The sequence below is a fragment of the Pithys albifrons genome, chromosome 3 (assembly GCF_047495875.1).
Source record: "Pithys albifrons albifrons isolate INPA30051 chromosome 3, PitAlb_v1, whole genome shotgun sequence".
Taxonomy (NCBI): Eukaryota; Metazoa; Chordata; class Aves; order Passeriformes; family Thamnophilidae; genus Pithys; species Pithys albifrons.
Genome location: NC_092460.1, coordinates 89,807,751 through 89,827,260, shown reverse-complemented (window position 1 = coordinate 89,827,260; position 19,510 = coordinate 89,807,751). Strand labels below are relative to the sequence as shown.

Sequence of the window (19,510 nt, the reverse complement as noted above, 5' to 3'; positions counted from 1 at the left end):
CTACTCTTGTTAACTGATTGTTTATATAACCTTGCCCTTATAAATCTTTTTACATTGCATTCAGCCTCCCTGTACTGCAGAATGTGTCCAGAAACTCAAAACTTGGATAAACTTTTGCCTTACACATCACTGCTTGACTGGACTGGGGTAAGATAACAGCTGGTGCTTTAATTGATAGCTAGAGGGTCTGTCTTTTCTCCCTTAATACAGCTTTTAATTTGTCTGTCTTGCGTTTTCATAGATACGCTTTAAATCAATATCTGTGCTTTATGTCTGTGTTAGTTTGCCAAGTCTTACCTCTGTCATGTTTTCTATAAGTCAAATATTTTGCAATAAAGGCATTTATAAAACAGAAGAGCTACTATAATGAAATGGATGATTAAATATCTTGGTTTTCATAATAAAGTATTAATTTACTATTTATCATATGAGGTTTATAATTAATACAGAATACATTTAACAGCAGAATCATGCAGTTATTTCCAAGACAAACAGTATCAGTAGAGTTAAGATTTACAAGTAAGCTTGCAGAAATAAAATAACTTCTGGCAAGATTTGACAGTTAGAGCAAATAATATATTTTAATTTCTCTGATCTGACACTGCTCTCATATGTTGTCTTTTTTAAAATTAGGATACAGTTTTAGCTAGCTAGATTCACAGAGGAAGTGGATAATGGAGATTCACCTAGATTCCAAACAGGCCCATTTTCTATGCTAAATTATAAGACTATAAATAATTTGTCTGTATTTCTAGGTTGTCCCTGGAGTAATGTGTGCAACGGACATTATTTCTCTACCTATGTTAGATGTAAGTTCCAGTATAAAACCACATTTGTATTTGCAGATTAGGGGCTGCTTTTTTTGTGGGATGAGGCTGTGCTACACACTAATGAAGCAGTGTCCCCACAGCCCTATCTAAAAATAGGTGTGAACATAAAATTGCCCTGTTTGAAATGATTTATGCATTTACTAAAATATCAGTTATTCAGACTGATGCTTGCTGGTTCAGGGATGTATTTTACCTTCCCTTTCTGAAGACACTTCTATTCAACAGGGAGGATTCTTCAAGAATTAGTTCTCGTTAGATCTGGTTGATACCACTTCATTTTGTGAATTTGGTAGCTGAAGGCAGGGTTGGCATAACAGACACGTAGGAATTCTGTGTATGCCCACAAACACCACTTTGAGGGATGTTTCACTGTGCTGCTGTTGGTATGAGTGGTTTGTGACCCTCTCACTTTGTTTTGTCCAGAGCATCCTGTGATTGCTCTGATGTCAGGGCTTTGGCTACTAAATCTAGGCAGATTCCTGCATAGCCAGAAAGGGCAGAGAGCTGGATGGGGAGAGCACATGCTGTTTGGGTAGGAAATTGTTCTTTCCGTTGAAAACAACTGGAATGATTCTTCCCATCTTCCCATTACATTCCCTCAGCTCCAGTTTAGAGAAATAATTGAAATTTTCCTAAGTGTTCCCCTCCAATATCTGAAAGAGGATTTTACTAAGCAGTTTGTTGTGGAGAGGTAATGGGAAGAGTTAAGAGTTTAGACAAAGCAGGACCAGCAACACTTGGGATTAAACTCTGGATACATGACAATATTGTTCCCTCCTTAGAGGTGAGAGTCTTTTTTTTTCCCAGAGCTTATAGTTAGTCATAAAGCTTCACCATTCACAAAATCTTTTAGAAATCAGTGAAATTGCCCATTGCTTGCGCACTCTGCAGCCACACCTCACAGCTGTGCTGCACACACCCACAGGGTTCCTGGTTCCTGTCAGGGAATTGGGCTTTGCATGCTTGGGGAGGCTGCCCTGAGAGCTGGGACACCTGGGAAACTCAGATCTTGAGAAAATTTGTTGCTAGGTAATCCCTGTGATTCACTGAGGTCAAAGTTAGCAGCCTTTAATTTGTCTGAGATTGAACCTCAAGCCCCTGGGGGCACATGCCTTTAGCAGCTATACTTCCTGATTGTGGAACTCATTTCCTATTTCTGTCTGAAACCTAAACAGATTGAAAAGGTCAGAGTTGAACTAATGACAAATATTTCCTGCTTTGTTTGACTGCAAATTGCTCTGACTCTTGCATGAGGACAGAGATGGCAATACCCAGGGCAAGGTTTGCTGCTCTGGCTGTTTTGACCACTTCAGTGTCACAAACCCACCGTGGCTCAGGGTCAGGTGGTGTTTCAGTCCGTGCACATTGTTGGCATCAGGAGGCAGACCCTGGTGACAGATCTGGTCCTACAAGCAGTATTTCTTTAGCAAAAATTTTATGGCATTTCACAGGAGCAATGGTGAATTGTTACTTTGAGGAGGTTTTCTGGAGTTGTTGAGAGCCTTTGAAATGGCTATGACCATATTAATTAAAAAAATTGTGCTATTTGGGTCTCAGGTGTGTTTTTATTACTAATTAATGTTCAGCAAGATACACTGAGAGAGTCTGGGAGAAAGAAGAAACAATCAGTCCATTTGGCAAAAGCTTTATGCAGGGATTTCAATTAATGTCTGATTTTTTCCCCCTCCTTTTTGAACACAAACCAAACTTGAAGGGGTGCAGACAGGCTTGATCAGAAAGGCAGAAGAAAGGGGCAGGAGGAAAAAAGGAAGAAAATAAAATAGAAGGAGTTCCAGGAGAAGGATGAGAATGTACAGTGCAAGAAACCTACAGAACACAGCAGGACAGCCTCTCCTCACACTGAGCCCCTGGGCTGCAGAGTGTTATTCTAAGGAGTAGCTGCCCATGGGTGGTTTGCTGCACAGCCCTGTCTGTGCCGTCACTGCTGGGGAGACACAGCACTTCAGTCCAGAGAGGACATGGTCCTCTTGGAGGTAATTATCCCTCTACATCATTTCAAACGGGTAGAGCTCTCTATCTCCAGTTAAAACCCCACTACTTATGAAAGGTTTCGTGGGAGCTTTTCATGGTTTGCAACCTGGTAAGGCCTTGCTTTGACTTCTGGTAATACAATGTCTTTTAGGTGGCCATGCTTAAATATGTGTTCTTGACTCTTTAGTAATGTCTGCAAAATAAACACCTAAGATGAGAAGCCTTCTCCTTCTGGTCCTTGCCCTGATGATCCTTAAGAAACAGCGAATTTCATTAAAAAATCCTTTATTTTAAACTTTTTACTTTCCAGTGAGATCTAATGCTATGCATGTTTTCTGAATTAAAAGCAGGCACCACTGAAGTTTGCCACTTCCTGTTACGGATTTAATACATGAAAGAAAATTGCTGTCTTGCTTCTCACCACCACATATCAAACACAATTCAGTATGAGCTGAACACAGATTTGCCATGCTGGGGTGTCGCAGTTGCATGGATTGGTCACTAGATGATACCCTCATGCTGGATTTGATATCTCAGGTTTCGTGTTGGTAACATATAGACAACATTCTCCAGTAGTTGGTTGTAGATCTTGTAAGTTCCGTCCAGCAGAGGGAACATATGGTGTCATATGCACTCCTGGTTTGCAGCTGCTAAATATAACTAACATGAAGCAAACCCCAAGATTTATTTTTCTCTGCTGCAGCTACAATAATAAAGTAACAATAGGCACTGGCAGCAAGAAGAAAGTGGCTGGCGGGATTGAGTCTTTGAAATTTATTTTCCTTGACAAATTGTAGTTTATAGTAGGAAGTGGTTTCTTCCTTCTGAGGTTTTCTTTTAAAGTTATTGTCATTGTAGGAAAGCAGAGGGGAGAGACCAAATTCCAGCATGTTAGTGCAAGATGGAGGAATACTGTGATCTCTAACTTCTCTTTATTCAAATGTCACTACTGTAGCATCTGTATTGGGAGATAATGTATATTAAGAGGGGCAAGAACAGTTAGTACCATCTCTTGTCTTTTTAAAACTGCCAAAAAGAATTGCCTTAATCTCAGCTGATCCTCAGCAATGATCACATCTCCCCCTCTTTATAAACAACAGCTTCAAATCTTTATACCCTGTCCAAGAACCAGCTCAGGAAACCAGTGTGGTTTGTTTGGGTTTTTTCCCTCCTGTCTGTTCACAGTTGAGTTTAAATTAATTTTAGCATTTTAGTTGAATGCTTTAGAATTGATATGGGAATGTTTGGATTTTGTTTCTTTTATGGGATGAGGCACTGATTTTGAGGTTGGTCAATGGATGTTTGCAATCTGAGTATTAATGCAGCTTGGAAACAGTGGCAACCTGCAGCTGTTGGGGCCATGGTGGTATTCGTCTATTTGCAACTACCAGAAACCCAGAATGGGATTTATTTGACCAAATCTAAACATTTACATCTAAGTTAGTTGCCTAAGGCTCCTTCTGCAGTCAGAGGAAATCTAGACAATATGGCCAGTGTAGTCTGTGGTGCAATTTTCCCATCCCAAACATGTGAAATGGGTCAGATGAATTATGTCCCAGAAATGCTCATTTCTTCCCAGTGACTTAAAAGGATCCTGAGGTGACAAAGTATCTACACTGCAGGCACCGAGTCTTGACCTCAAGTTTAAGTAAGTGCTACCCCTGCTAGTAAATCAAGAGAAATTAGTTTAACTGCATTGGTTTAACTTTTTTCACGTAGATTGTTCTGACACTGCATTAGTCACGTCTTTGCAGTCACTTAGTGGGAGGGTGATGAGGTGTTTCCTTAAGAGTGCAGCCTGTATTCATGCTTTCCCTGCAACACCTTTCAGTTCCAAAACTCCAAAGGCTTCTGGGAGAAACTCAACTCAAACCTGGAGAGTGTGAAGTATGCAGAGCCACACTTGCACTACCAAAATAACGTGCTGAGGAGGGAATGGCAGAACCTTTCAGAAGAGGTGAGTGTAACCTTTCAAAAGAGGTGAGTGTGTGTGCACTGAGACAGTCCCCAGAGCTGCCTCTGAAGGGGGGGTTGTAAAGCCAAGCATGGAGGAGTTTGTTGGTTTTTTTTAATTTTGAAGATAAAGAAATGGGAACTGATTATGAAAAGTGCAAAGACTTGCAATCGTTTCACTTAAGGTGAAGTTAAGCCTCTTAAGTTTTACTCTCAAAAAATGATGCAAGAAATTAAACCAAAGCAGAGCTTGCACTCTGTTGTCAGTGGGTTAGATGTGTGTGAGTGCCCATGGGCAAGGACAGATGGAAGGTGGGTTGAAGCCCCGCTGTGCATTATTTCTGTTCAAAGGAAAAAACAGCTTCATTTCTCATCTGCATTCCATCAGGGAGCATTTTCGTTGGTCTGCTTTGCTCATTTGGGGATTTTTGTTTGTTTACAAACCAGAGAGAGGAGAGAAGAACCACAGCATATTTGAGGAATATCTTTGAAAATGCCAAAAAGTATGTACTGGTTTCCATTGTATTTACCCTTTCTTATTTTGTGCAAGACTGTTGAAAGATTTAGTGAGTCATTTAATTCGTTGATTAGGTATCTGATTAGATATCTTCATCTAGGTGAAAATCAATTATTGGAATCCCTGTAATCTCTACACCATGGTCTGATATACACACAGGCTTCTAGAGCTAGGGAATTTATGGTAGATGTGAGGAGTTATTCTTAGGCAACCTAGACAGATAGAATGTTTTTAATGCTATCTAATGTTTTTACTAATTGTAATGACGTGTACTGTTCTCATATTTCTTTAGCTGTATTTGAAATATCAAAGATTCATTTAAGTGTTTTTAATGATCTTATGAACTCCTTTAGAGTACTGCATATGAAACACACTGATTTTTGTTTCAAACCCCAGGGTGCTTTCTCATCTGGACACTTGGGACTCTGGTAAGTAAAGCTGTAAAGTATAGTAGAATATTTTCCTAGCTGTTATTTGCTAAAATAAATTGCTGTGTGTGTTTTCAGCACAAAAGAGCTTGAGGAATTAAGACAAGCAGTTATTAAATTGGAAGGAAACTTTCATGTACTGACTAGGAAATGCTTGGAAATAAAGTTCCTACTTCATATTGGATCTAACAACATAAGCAATAAAACTTTGCCTGCCTAAGGATTTCTTCTTCCGGAGTTCCACCAGGGGCAGAGTATCAATGACACCATGTTACTGTTGAGTGTTGTCCGCTTGCAGCTGCCTTTGCAGCATCAGAACCTGTGTGGGAGATTAGGGCTGGTGAAAACTCGTGGTGTAGAGAAGGCAGATCTAAGCAATTTCCCTGGGCCAGGAGCAGTGGAGATTTTGTGATGCTCAGTTCCTGTGTCACAAATAAGTAAAACTGAATTTAGTAGTGAATTGTGTTCCTGCTCTTCACACATCAGTGCCTCTGTGTGCCCTGCCACTGGGTGCAAGGAAATGATGCTGATCTAAGTGCTGCTCTCTCCTTTTATTCCCATGAATTCTCAGTGCTCTATTTGTAGCCCCTGACACCAGTCATTGTGCCACTGCCAGTTACTGCAGGGGTCTCTGGCTTTGAGGGATCTTGTAGCAACTTAGTGAGCCTCAGCTTTATTGACAAAGCAGTCAGAGGTTTGACTATTACTGGAGAATTTCTACATAGCTGCCAACCAGTAACAAGCGTCACTGTAGTGTGTCTTCCCTGTAGCTTTGTTCTCAAGGCCTTCAAGTCAAGCAGCACAAGCCTTTGTGCTACTAAGTAGTGGGGTAAATACATTTCAAGGTGAGCAAAGATAGCTTAAAATCTGTAAAAATTCAGCAGTTGGTTCTGTAAAATGTTGACTTGGTTTTATGCCACATGCTGAGACAGGAGGCGCTGATTGGGAAATAGAGTTTATTAGTCTCAGTAGATACTCCTTTCATTTAGTTAGAAAATTGCGTTCTTTTCATAATGGTCTGCAAATCTGAGTAACAGGAGCCATACCATAGGAAAGAACCAGGAAAGTGGGAGGTGATTCCCTGGAGTATTTACTTTCTGTCTAGCCATTTCCTTGGAGAACCCATGCAGCTGTTTTAGCTTGTTTGTTTGTAAATGACGAGATCTAAATAGCATATGCATTTCACTGGTGTTACTAGAAGGTTCTCTGTGCCTCTTTGCTCTCTGGAGTCACCACACTGTGATAACTCTTACTTAAATATCAAAGGAAAGAGGAAGAAGATGGCAGATAAAAGGTTATTTTCCATTTCTCAGTTCTCTTATGCAGTCCATGATTCTTCACTATCTAAGTTCGGTAGCTGAGTAGATCAAACCACAACTTCTGTTTGTTTGTGTGTGTTCCTCAGTACTTTTGAAGCTGGTTGCAGTCTTGCAGTATTTCTATAGTGACATGTCCTTGAATGATTCTTGCTCTGTTTATTTCAGAGGCGAGACTGGTCCCTCTCTTTGAGGAGGAGGATTATCAGCAGCAGTTACTAATGGGACTGGTATGTGCTTTTGTCAGTGTGCACTAGAGGACGCACAACCTCCACAAATACAGGAAGAGTGAGCTTCTAAGTTCCACAGCTGAGTTCAGTCTCACCCAGAGGAGCTCTAGGGCAAACATGGTACTTCCTAAGTTTTAGAGTTCATAGTCATGATACTGTCTTCAACAGGTCATCATGAGGCATAGGGGAAAAACAGGAATGGAAAGCTGATTTGTCAAAATGCTCCTTCCCAGTACAACTTCAGTAGAAACTTACTCAGTCTTTCTGGAGTTCATCTGTCAATTATTTTTGACTACTTTACATCTTTAAAACATACACAAATGAACTTAAATTGAAGATCCTTCTTGCTCCTTAATTTAACACTTTTTTTTTTTACTGTCTCATTTTCCTTCCACCTCATTCTGGAACTGCCATGGCCATCCTGAGTTCCCTTCATCTTTTGCACTGTTTTCACCAGTGATCTCCCTAAAGGATCCATCACCTTTGTGCTTCTGGGCAATACATCCTGTCTCAAACCCCTGCCTGTCCTCTCTCTATCTGAATACACATCTTTGCTTATCTCTTGTTCTCCTACTATAAAACCAAATGAAACTCTTCAGCTTGGACTGGAAGGTCCCAGCACTGCACCTGTGAAGAGCATATCAACACTGTCCTCTGTTCACATCTGGGGAAAATTTCCCTTCTTTGTACTCTTGTCTCCCTGTTTTCAAGTTTTTCCTCTCATTCTCTGAAGCTTTGCATTCCTGCCCTGCTGTTTATTCAGACAGATCCAAAACCAGGTCACTGCTGTCATTTGTCTGTGCTTTTCTCATACCTGTATTGCTATCTTGACACATTGAGATGAATCTACATGTAAATTCCTTGAGACAGAGGTTTTTATTTGCTCCAGTTGGACTCTGAGCTTTGAAACAAGTCATGCTTCTTAGTAATTCTCAGCAAAGAGGCAGCATGGACTTGAGTTCCAATCTGAAACTATGTGAGGTCAGCGAATATTTCAGAAAGGAGAGGGTAGGGAGTGGCATGGACTCTATGATAACAAACACCCAATTTTAAAGGCTTTAAAATTAATCTTTAACCTGAAATTGCCATTAATCACTCTGGTTCTCAGGTTCTTGGCTACTACCACAAACTGTACTTGAACTAGTTTTCTCTGTCATAAAATGCCTCAGGTTTATTTTTATGTGATACTTAGATTCTCAGGATTCAGTGTTTCTATAGAAATCCTTCTTCCACCCCGTTCACTTGGCTTGACACAGATTGCTGTAAGAACTGTGAGCTTTTCCTCTTCAGCGTCACTGACAGTTCAACTTAGCACTTATTTTGCTGAATTTGCACCAAGTAACCATCTTGAATATTCACACCTGTGTTGAATGTAGCAACACTGGAGTCAGGAACTTGGGAAGTCATTCTGAACTGGAGTTTTGTCATGGGGAAATATGTTGTTGAGCCAATGCCTGTTGATCAGGCCCTGCACCTGCTGCAGCTTCTGTATCTCTTTGAAGATGCTCCAGGACACTGACTGCTTGGCTTTTTTTTTCTAGATGGTTGCTCAGCTAAAGGATCACCTTATGAGACATCTACAGTATGTAGGAAAAAAGAAGATTGACCAAATAGTTTTGGATTACGTTGCAAACCTGGTGAGTTGGACTTCACAGTCACTGTTGTGAGCAAACATGTATTTGTTGCAGGGTAGATCCTTGGGTATGTACCATGTGTATGTAGCTATATTTGGTGGGAGGAGATTGTTTTTAAGATGTTTAAACATATTTTTAAGCTTCATATTATATATATTGATAAAGGAAATCAATATTATTTAAGTATTTTGAAAAGAGTTGTACCAGCCACTGAGAATGCAGAAGGAACTGTTGCCTTTACTGCTTGTACAGATATGTTCTACTCCCAGAAACGAAAATGGCAACTCACCCTGAGTGTTGAAAGAATGACCAACAGATCCATTTAGGTTCTTTTAAAATACATCGCTGCAGGTCTTGAACAATAGAAGTGCCACCAGGGGAAGTACAAAGTAATTAAAAAAGGATTTCACTACAATATGATGTGTGGGTAAATCATCAGCACTCCTACCTACCGCCTTGATTGGGCTTTTTGTGTGACACAGTTTTACATGAAGAAATCTATATAAATTAGAGAGAAAATTTTTCTGTCTTTCCTACTCTTAAGAGAAGTTTTAACGACAATAAGCTCTGACAACTGTGACTGTTGTGCACAGAAATTATTGTCCCTGGTTTTGTCTGACTCAACGTCACATCCTTTAAGCATGGAATGCAGAGTCCACAAAAGTTTGTGCGGGAACTGCTACATCCTGTTCTTTGTGCAAGCCCTGCCACACTGTTCAGTAGAAACTCCCCACAGTGCTGTTTTCTGGGGATGAAAACCTTGGGAGCCTTTCCTGAGGCTGCTGATGCATCTCTTGGGAAATCCTGTGCAAGTCTGCTGTGCTGTCAAAGCCAAAACGTTCTCTGAACCACTGAGGCTGCACTGCCCTTACTGACTTTTCAGGCCTCATTTTATAGCCTGACGAGTTATTTCACTGCTAACTTGCAGACCTTTCTGCATCTGGGTAGGAAACAAGTTAAAACTAGTGGCTGATTAAAGCAGCAACAGTACAACATGAACCAAAGCTTTGTACCTAAAAATGGTGGTGAAAAAGCACAAGTAATCTTTGTTCTCCTTTTATTCGATTTCTGGTAACTGTTTGTTCACTTTTAATAAAAACTAAGATAAAAAATATGAAAACACCTATTCAATCTTGATCTGCAAGGCTAAATTATTGTAGACTAAATCTTGCAAGACAAATCTCAGCCTCCTCATTACCAAACTCTCAAGATTAGGGGTTTTTTTTGATGTCACTAACAGTAAGAATTCTCTCAACTCAGCTGACAGTCTCATTCTTAGAAAAGCTACTATAAACAAGGATAACCCTGAGATGAGCTCAGTTGGTCAGAGCCTGGTGCTAAGAAAACCACGGTCATGGATTTGAATTCCTATGGGCCATTCCTTTAAGAGCTGGACTTGATAATCCTTGTGGGTCCTTTCCAACTTAGAATATTCTGTGATTATGTAATAGTGTCTCTAAAAATTGCTTCTGCCCTCTGGCTGGTGCATGTTAGATACTTTTTGGAAAACTTTAAAATTAGACATGGGTTTCCCCTCATCTTAATCAGAAACTCTTGCATCTTAAACCTTCCTATAACCTAAATGTTCAAGTTCTTCAGGGGAATGAATTAGTTTGAGTCTTCTGACAGTTATTTGTAGCATCAGCAGTGTGTAGCTGAGATATTGCAACTAGTAAAACAGGAAGAGACTTGAAATATTTGCTTGTCTGTTTGCCATCATAAAACATTTATTTTCTTCCATTCAGGAGCCTAGGAGTGGCTGAGAATGGGGCTCTGTGATGTTCAGTCACTGTGCAAATCATTTGTAGCTGAAGTCAGAGTAGCCAAGACCTGGGAGCATTGGCAGTTTGTTGTAAAACAACAGAGAAGGGCTGGTCCCTGTCAGAGAACTGGGTGTGCTTGTATATAGAGAAGTAAGGTGGGGAAGTGTGAATGGCATGGCTCAGTGGGAATTCCCTGTTTGCTGAGGAGCTCTGCAGGGATGGAGTGTGCCTGGTTCCACGTGCCACCTCGCCTGCTGGAGTTGCTTGTATGTCCATAGTCTCTCTCTCTCTCCTGCTTTCTTTATCTTAGCTTTACTCCATATATCTGTTTCTTTGACTCTTTTCAATCCAGTGAGGCAGGAAAGGGGAGAAATAACTTACAGGAGCAGCATGACATCTGCTGCCCTGACAGCAGCAGAAGGGGAGACAGGGTGAGCAGACAGCCTGTGGCACAGGAGGGAGGCAGACCCAAATACCCTCTCTCTGCAAGCCACTGCAGTAGCTGCACCTTTTCCTCTGATGACTGTGGCCATTTCCTTCTGATGTGGGCCCAGCTGCAGAGGAATAGAAGACAGACACCATGTGGATTTGTTTCATTAGAAGGAGTTGTCATATGCCCTGGACAGGATGGGATCTGGAAGACAGCAGGACCTTGTCTCACGCCCTTTTCTCCTTTGCTCCTGATTCCTTTATTCCTGATTCTTTGACTGCTTCCATGTCTTTCCTGTAGAAACAGCCATAGAAGCTGAGCACTTGAGGTTCCCAATTACTTCAGTGGAACTTCACTTTCCTTGTTCCAGGCAGCATTGCCTGGAAATGCAGGTGTTTCAAGACAGAAAGGTGGCAGCAACATCAGCCTAGGCCCTTGTGCTTGCACTGTCTCACTGTTGGTCACGTGTTCACTTGTTGGTTTAGAGCAGTCCAAGGGAGATGGCTTCTGGTACTTGCCCCAGAAAACTGCATATTGTGTATTTTTATGACTCAATGAGAAATGGCCTTACCTGGTGTGGGTGTAGCTCTTAACTTGGTTCCCCCAGGAACCTGGTTTCCCTTGGACAGGAAGCTGCCTTTGCTCCGTCTATCAAACAGATAATGTTTCCCTTCTCTCATGGACATTATCCCATGCCTTATATCCTGCAGAAAGGTTTCAGACAGGACTTCTCTCTCTGTATGTGTTTTCCATGTCCATGGTAGCTGTTGATCTCCAAAGTGAGTTGTGACGTTGGTGAGGGTGTCATGTCATAAGCATTCATGTGTTTAGGATTCAAGTATGTTGTATGTTGGGATAGTGAGGTTGACTGTGACTTCAGAAGTTGTTAGCTTTCTATACCCTGTGAAAGCTGTACAGTGTGCTATGGCATTAAGTAAAAAAATATTAATTCTGGAGTATCATACTCTTGAAAACCATTCTTGTTGCACAGAGGCGATTTTGGAGCTTGAAAGAACCTTCCCTTCACTTCAATGCTTATCCAGATGCAGCTGCAGCTCCTGATGCGGAGGCCTGAGCTGCACCCTGAGTGCTGGCCAGAGCTGAAAGTCATTCCAGCAGCAGGTGCAGTTCTTGTGACCCCTGTCTGAAAACTGGAAATCACTCATTTCCTGGAATACTTGCTGTACTCCAGAGAGATTAAACTGGATCTTTCCACTGCATCCAGAAAGTGTGGAGATGGAAAGTATCAGGTGGTTGTTTTGCATCAGGTAGCTGGCCAAGCCTGTCTTAAGTGATGGTGGAGGGACAAGGTGCTGTCTTGTAGAGCTTTCTGGACAAGGTACAGAGGAACACTCAGGACCATTACTGAAGACCAATATTCCAGTTCTGGCCTTTGCAAGTGAGTCTCTCCCATGTGTACTGTTTCCCTCTTCCTCAGAGTCTGTGACAAGTTAGACATTGGAGAGGGCAAAGCCAATGACGGGGAAAGAGAATGAGGAAAAATGATTCCTGGATTCTGACCATCTGGAGCAGGGAGAGGGGTTTGTAACTTCTCATGACACCTCTTTGCAGAACAGGGATCAGATCAGACTTGCTTCCTGAAAGTTTCCTGGGATTGATGGATTGTTGCACTTTGAGGGCCAGAGATAAAAGGCATGGAGGAAGTGTCTCAGTTGTGTCACTGAGATGTGGAAGTGGTTACACATGACAACCATGAGGAAGTTATTTCAACTCTTGTGTGTGGTTTCTCTTTCAGCTGCAGAAGCTGAGATGGCCCAAGTATGAGAATAGGGCTTGTGGCTTTGGTGTGCTGACTGTCTGTAGTGGAGGTCAGTTTGGAGCACAACAAAGCAACAGTATGGGCCAAGGGATTGTTTTGCTTCACTATGAACCAAAAGGAAACTCAATAGAGGAGGAGGTGCATTTGCTTGTCTCATCTTTCCTCCTTGCCAGGACTAGGTCTGTGATTACTCGGGAAGACTTTCCTTGGCAAACTGAGGATTCCACTGTCTTCAACGTCATCCACTTTTGCTGAGCCCCTGGGACTGTTCCTTGCCAAATGCTCAGCCACTTGGACTGCAGTTTTTGCTTCCATGGCAAACAGATCTTTGAGAATTTGCTGCAAGAGTGTGAGATGAGTTATGTCTAAGAAGCACCATGTGTTAGGTTGCTGTATGTCTTGCACAATGCTTTGATGAGCTGGAAACACTTTCAACTTCTGGAATAAAGGCAACTTAGTTACAGTCTAAATTTTAATACCTTTACATTTTAAGCATCTAGGGAAAAAAATGAAGACCTAGTAGAAGTCCCATGAGTTTTTTACCTTAACTGGTGTGTGAAGTGAATGAAGGCCAAGGGCCTGCTGTACAGAGGCTCCTGGAAACATCCAGTCTTTTCTTTTTTGTTTTAGCTGAATCTGATACATCGAATACTGAAGGAAGTTTGGAGGAGATACCAGCTTCATTCCCGCGTCTTCTGCTTGTGAGCAAGTCATTTGTTAAAGTTTTCAGCTTGTGTTTTAAAATACGGGTGTAATGGTTTTGGTTTTCAGCAGTACCACTCCTTGAACAGTCAGTGCTTACACTGCTGTGAATGTCAATGTGACTGTCACCTCCTGTTCCTAATGATCCTGCTGGGCCTCTCTAAACGTGAATATTGACGAAACAGGCAGTGTTACAGGTGGAGTTCAAAGTTGCTGAGTTTATAGTGGTCCTAAGCTGTGTAGTGGGTGTTAAACGTCTATAAAAGCCAGGCAACTTATAGCAGCACCCTTTCATCTGCTGATGTTGATTCCAGGTGCTGCTGAGAGACCTGTAAATGTGCAGTGGGGGGAGGAGATGGGGACACCAGAGCATCTGTGTGTGTCAGCACTGGGCAGCTGGGGTTGTTGGTGCCAGACAGCTCAGTAAACAAGGCAGCATCTCAGGCACTTCACCCCAAATGCATCATTAGTGCACATGTAGTACAGCACATTGACCATCTCTCCAGCACAGTGTGGGCACTTCAGGTTCTAAATGTGTTGCTACTTCATTACCTCCAGTGATGAAAGAGGAAGTGCAGGAGAGTTTGCAGTGTTTCATATCATGAGTCGGATCCTGGAAGCAGCAAATGGCATGTGCATGCCTTTGCCTCCTGGTAAGTCCCATGTTTTACTGTTTTAATCATAAGTGAGGACAGCAATGCTTGAAACTCCTCCCAGCAGAGCACTGGTTGCAGCACATGTGTCAAGTTAGCATTGGCAGTGCTGAAATCTAGTTGAGACAGTTACAGAGGGAAGGCCCTTGATAAACATGTGCAAGTGAAGTGAAGCAAAACTAAATAATGACTAGAAACAGAGATAATAAACAGAGGTTTCCAGTGGAGTGTTTGGGTGCAGTCTTACTTAGAAATAAGATTAAGACTCCTTTCATTTCTATATATTTTTAGAAACCTGAACTTCAGTGTCAAGAGCTACAAGGGAAAATTCCTACCATGCAAAAAAAAGAGTGTTTTTCTCATGCTGTTTCCGTGCTAATATTTTTCAGTTTTATCCTGAAAGAATTACCTCCAGCCTTAATGGAAGAGCTGGTCTTGACAGTAGAATTTGGTTTTCCAGAGCTCCTCATAATAGCTCACAGTCTTTCCAAAGCACTTGCTTATTTTTGTGAGAGAAAGACTTCTTCACATCTTAATGCTTTCTGATTCTGATAGACTCTTTCTAGTTTATATTTTCTGATCTGTCTTCAGTCTTTGTTTTTGATGTGAGTTGTCCCTCAGGCTGTGTGGGCACAAACGCTGCCACACAGTCGTGTCACGTGATAACAAGACCATCATGGGGCTGATGTTAAATGAGAAACTGAAGTGTTAACAGTGCCTGTGGCAGTGTGTGGGTGGCAGCCACACACTGAGGGTGGTGACGCCTCAGGTTCTGGTTAATTAGGAGGAAAGAGGGAGATAAGACATATTATTTAATAGAAAATTCAGATACAAGGCAACAATTTTGAGATGTTTCATGACTCTGTATGACTTTAATGACTGCTTTCAATCCCTTTAGCTTTCTTCTTTCTGACAGGATTGTACTTGAAAGGACTTAAAGATACTTATATACCTAAATAAGCCTACATGAGTTGATAAATTGGTTTCCTCACCAACTAGAAGCAGTCAGAAGTTAAGGGAAGTGATTACATTAGCTTTGAGTAATGTCAGCCTCTAACAGAGACTTAGGAAAAAACCCAAGATGTTATACCAAGCCAGTTTGTCTCTTTCATAGGTTTTCACACTCTGCACTTGGGCCTCGGTGTTCGCTGTCTCCCCCTGCACACCCTCCTGCACTACATTGACAATGGAGTCCTGCAACTGACAGAAACGTGTGTCAGGAAGTTGCTGAAAGGTACAGTGAGCATCATGGGTTTCATTTGTTACCAGCTGCTGACTGGGAGTGTTGTCCTTCCAGCCACTCAGCTGGGACAGGATTTATGGCCCAGGGCACTCAGCCCTTCCAAGAGTGTTGTTTCAGTGAGGGCTGAAGCTGATGGTGTTGCCTTCCTGAAAGGGCTCAGACTGTATGATTGGCCTAGTCATAGTACACAAAGAAATACCTCTTTGGTGAGAATTTGACTTTATAGCTTTTCCACTTTGGACTTCTTAAAAAAGCAAATACCAAGATCATCATAGAATTTATTAGGGAATTTCTGTGACTCTGTGAAAGTGCACACCTATGTGTGAGGAAGTTAGTCTGCTACCCAGTCCTCAACTTTTGCTTTAATTATGTTTGGAACAAGAGGAACAGGCCTGCCAATGAGACCTCAGCACCAGGAGAGGTTGTGGAGCAGATCATTTAGAGTGCCAACACGTGGCGCGTGCAGAGGACCCAGGGGATCAGGTGCAAGCAGTACAGGTTTGTGAAAGGCAGGTCCTGCTTCACCAACCTGATCTCCTTCTATGACAGGGTGACCCACCTAGTGGATGAGGGAAAGACTGTGGGTGTTGTCTGCCTGGGCTTTAGTAAAGCCTTTGACACCATTTCCCACAGCATTCTCCTGGAGAAACTGGCTGCTGATGGGCCGGACAGGCAAACTGTTCACTGGGTGAAAACTGGCTGGGCCCAGAGAGTGGTGGGGAATGGAGTGACATCCAGTTACCAGCTGGTCACTAGTGGGGTTCTCCAGGGCTCAGTACTGGGGCCAGGCATTTTTAATGTCTATACTGATCTGGTTGAGATGACTGAGTCCATCATCTATGAGTTTGCAGATGACATCAGGTGTTGTTTTGCTGGGAGGCAGGGAGGCTCTGCAGGGGCATCTGGACAGGTTGGATTGCTGGGTCAGTTGTGTGAGGTTCAACCAGGCCAAGTGTAGGTCCTGCACTTGGGCCACAAAGACCCCCTGCAGAGCTGCAGGCTGGGGGCAAAGTGGCTGTAAGACTGCCCAGGGGAAAAGGATGTGGAGGTGCTTGTTGACAGGGGCTGAACATGATGCAGTGTGTGCCCAGGTGGCCAACCCCTTGTCATGTGCTATTTCTCCAGTGTCCCTGAAAAGGGTCAGCAGCATATGCTGTATCAGTCTGTGCCTGGTCTTGATAAATGAAATGTTATAAATACAGAGAGTTGTACTTAGTCAGAATGCATTTCAATTAATGTCTAAATTTTTACATAAAATGGTGAAGTTATTTACAAATATGCAGAAAAATACTTTTATAAATGGTATAAATGTAAATAACACTACTAGACCTTATTTAAAATTGAAATTGCCAATTCATTACAGAGGTGATATTTATTCAGAATGTTTTAAGTGGAAGTTGAAAGTTTGTTATGTGGTTACTGGTTGTTTGATTTGGGTTTTTTCCTGTTTCTTATAGATCTGGATGACACTGAACAGAATGAAAAACTGAAGTTTAGTATTGTCACAAGGCTTCCTGAGGTAACTAATGACTTTAGGTGTAATTTCTTGGACTTTGGAATTGGTAGGAAGTTCCTCCCTGGGTGTAGGATCAAGCCAATGGAAGAGTTGCCTGTAATTCAAATAAAGCCTGATTTAAAAATAACCTGGACATCCACAGTTTCTCCATCTGCTGCTCCTGGCAGTAGGACACCCTGATAACTTAAATTATAGATTTGTCCATAGAGTTCTACAGTGTCTCCAGGAGTCAACAAGACTCTGCTGAGTACTTACCTGCATAAAGCAATGAGAGTTTAGTGGGGTTTGAAGGGGATTTATGCGGGGTTTGTGTGGGTGTTTCAGCATCCACAGAGCCCTTCTCGCTTGTGACCTCTGTGTTTGCTTCTATACACTTTACCAAATACATTCAAAAGCTGGTACAATAAAAGCTGTAAAATCTAATCATACTTCAGTTCTGTGGAGGAAACTGAGATAGAAAGTTACCCCTCAGTGAAATCCCGCAGTCTCACCCATCGGTGACTTGTGTAGCCACACAGTAATTAGCTACAGCTAATTACTGGTGCTTCATAAAAAGTGCCAACAGAATGTGAGCTGGACTTCTCCCCTTTTGCTCTTAGTGCACACCACAGGACTGCAGGGGAAGCACAACGTCTCAGCGAGCAGAGGAACCCCAGGGATTCCCCTGGGGGAGTCCCTGCTGTAGAACAGGCTTTCCTCAACATAAGTTGCCTATTGTTTGCTCATTATGGGCTGTTACATATAGTTCAAATGGCCAGAAGTGCCCCTTGGGTTTTCCTCTAACAAAGGCTTCTTTCTTTGGCAGCAGTTTTGAGAAGGGCGAGAGGAACAGAACTCCACAGGATGTCCTTTGTCCTTAGTTCTTGTTCTGGGCTTGGATTGGAGCGTTGGGGTCAGCCCCGGGCCTGGGGGTGGGGAACACCACTCCAGCCACGGGGAGAGCTGCAGGGGATGGGGACTGCTGGCCACACACAGCAGACTCAGTGCCTTGTTGTATCTATTTACAGCTTTGGGAAAAAATGCAGGGAGTAGTTTTTTGCCAAAAGGGTCACTTTGGGGTGACTTGGACTATTTTGAGCAGGTACATTCAGTAGATGACTTTAGTTCCATCAGAAGCGAGGATTTAAGCACCATGGAAACTGTACAGCAGTTACTGCAATGAACTACGGCAATCTGCATTGCACTACAGCTGAAAGGGAAGTGGGGATAATCTAAGTAGGAAAAATAGCAGAAGGTTGAGCTAATTTAATGCTGTGTTCCTATTCTTTCGCTTGTTGGTTAGGTCTGGAAGCTTTGGGAAAGTGGTTTTGAATCTCTTGCCTCTGGGAATCTGAGTTTCCAGGAATCAGTTTCCAGGATGATGCCCTGATTAATGGGATCAAACTGTGTTCCCAGTATGTCTTCTTGCCAACATTCAACATTCAGCTTGTGTCAGATTCCTGAGACTGAGCCCAAGAGCAGCCCCGTCCTGAATGGAGCCTCCAGAAATGAGGCATCTACATTATTCTTTGGAGCAAGAATAGATCCAAACCAGAGTCCCAGTAAAGGACAAATGGTCATTTTAAGCATCAATTAATAATTAAGTACACATGCCAAGTGTGACAGTGGCACTGGGACAGACTGACTGAACTGAGTACTGAACAGTGAGGTTTTCATTTCTCACATTTTAGGATCATATTGTATTTTCTTAGTTACTGGCTATGAAAGGAAGGCTCCATGGCTACACATGATGACATCTTGGCCTCTGTCATCAGTGTCTGAAAGCAAAGTGTCTGTGTTACAGCCTGGATTTTGTTTCAGGTCTTTTCCTCCTTTTCCCTTTCCACTTGTCCTGTGTTTATTTTCACAGGTTTTTGAATTTTGTTGTTTGCTTACTAGGCTCTTGGTCAGAAGGTGCGTCAGTTCTGGAACCATCCGATAAATGAGAATTTGATTGCACGGAATTATGTGAAACTGCTGCTCGAGAAGCTGGAGAACAGGCAGGTAAGAGAACAGAGGCCATTCTTTCAGTCTTATGCTTTGACAGTGTTGACAGTGCTGAGCTTTCTGTAGACTGTAACACACTAAAGAAACACTGAAACTTGGTACTGTGCGACTTGGTGGACTAACCTGCAGTGTTCCCCCTCACAGTGCAGCAGGCCAATCCCTGAGAGGTTCTCAGTCCCTGTGGAGTTTTTGCCACTCAACTACCTGACAAATATGTTGGCAGAGATAGAGAATCAAGGTAACATTAATCCTGTACTTTGGAAGACCAGTAATCATTGCCCTTTGATGCTCACTCAGTTGTATCCTGACACCAACATAACTTAGTTCTAAAACTCCAGTGGTGTCTGAACACACAGGTTTGGTTGTCTCTCTGCTGACGGGAAGTGCCAGGGGGCTTCTTCACTTCACATCCTTGCATCCAAATCCTCTGAGTGTTGGATCCAGACAGCAAACCCGCACTTTTCAGAACACATGTAGTAAAATGTGGTTCATGTACAGGGTGGTGGTAGCTCTTGTTCTGTGTTCACATGGGGAGAG

At 42.4% G+C, this 19,510-nt stretch overlaps 1 protein-coding gene across 3 annotated transcripts in view; it reads left to right on the top strand.

Annotated features, from left to right (window-relative positions):
* Positions 1-19,510, top strand: part of GSAP (gamma-secretase activating protein) — a 45,777-nt gene that overhangs the window by 24,131 nt on the left and 2,136 nt on the right. For all 3 annotated transcript variants that reach the window (XM_071552695.1, XM_071552694.1, XM_071552693.1), the window contains 13 exons: positions 65-147; positions 756-809; positions 4,654-4,779; positions 5,223-5,278; positions 5,689-5,720; positions 7,205-7,266; positions 8,808-8,903; positions 13,504-13,574; positions 14,134-14,228; positions 15,343-15,462; positions 16,929-16,990; positions 18,866-18,970; positions 19,118-19,211. In XM_071552695.1, the coding sequence (XP_071408796.1) occupies positions 65-147; positions 756-809; positions 4,654-4,779; positions 5,223-5,278; positions 5,689-5,720; positions 7,205-7,266; positions 8,808-8,903; positions 13,504-13,574; positions 14,134-14,228; positions 15,343-15,462; positions 16,929-16,990; positions 18,866-18,970; positions 19,118-19,211 (1,056 nt within the window). The remainder of the gene's footprint in view (positions 1-64; positions 148-755; positions 810-4,653; positions 4,780-5,222; positions 5,279-5,688; positions 5,721-7,204; positions 7,267-8,807; positions 8,904-13,503; positions 13,575-14,133; positions 14,229-15,342; positions 15,463-16,928; positions 16,991-18,865; positions 18,971-19,117; positions 19,212-19,510) is intronic.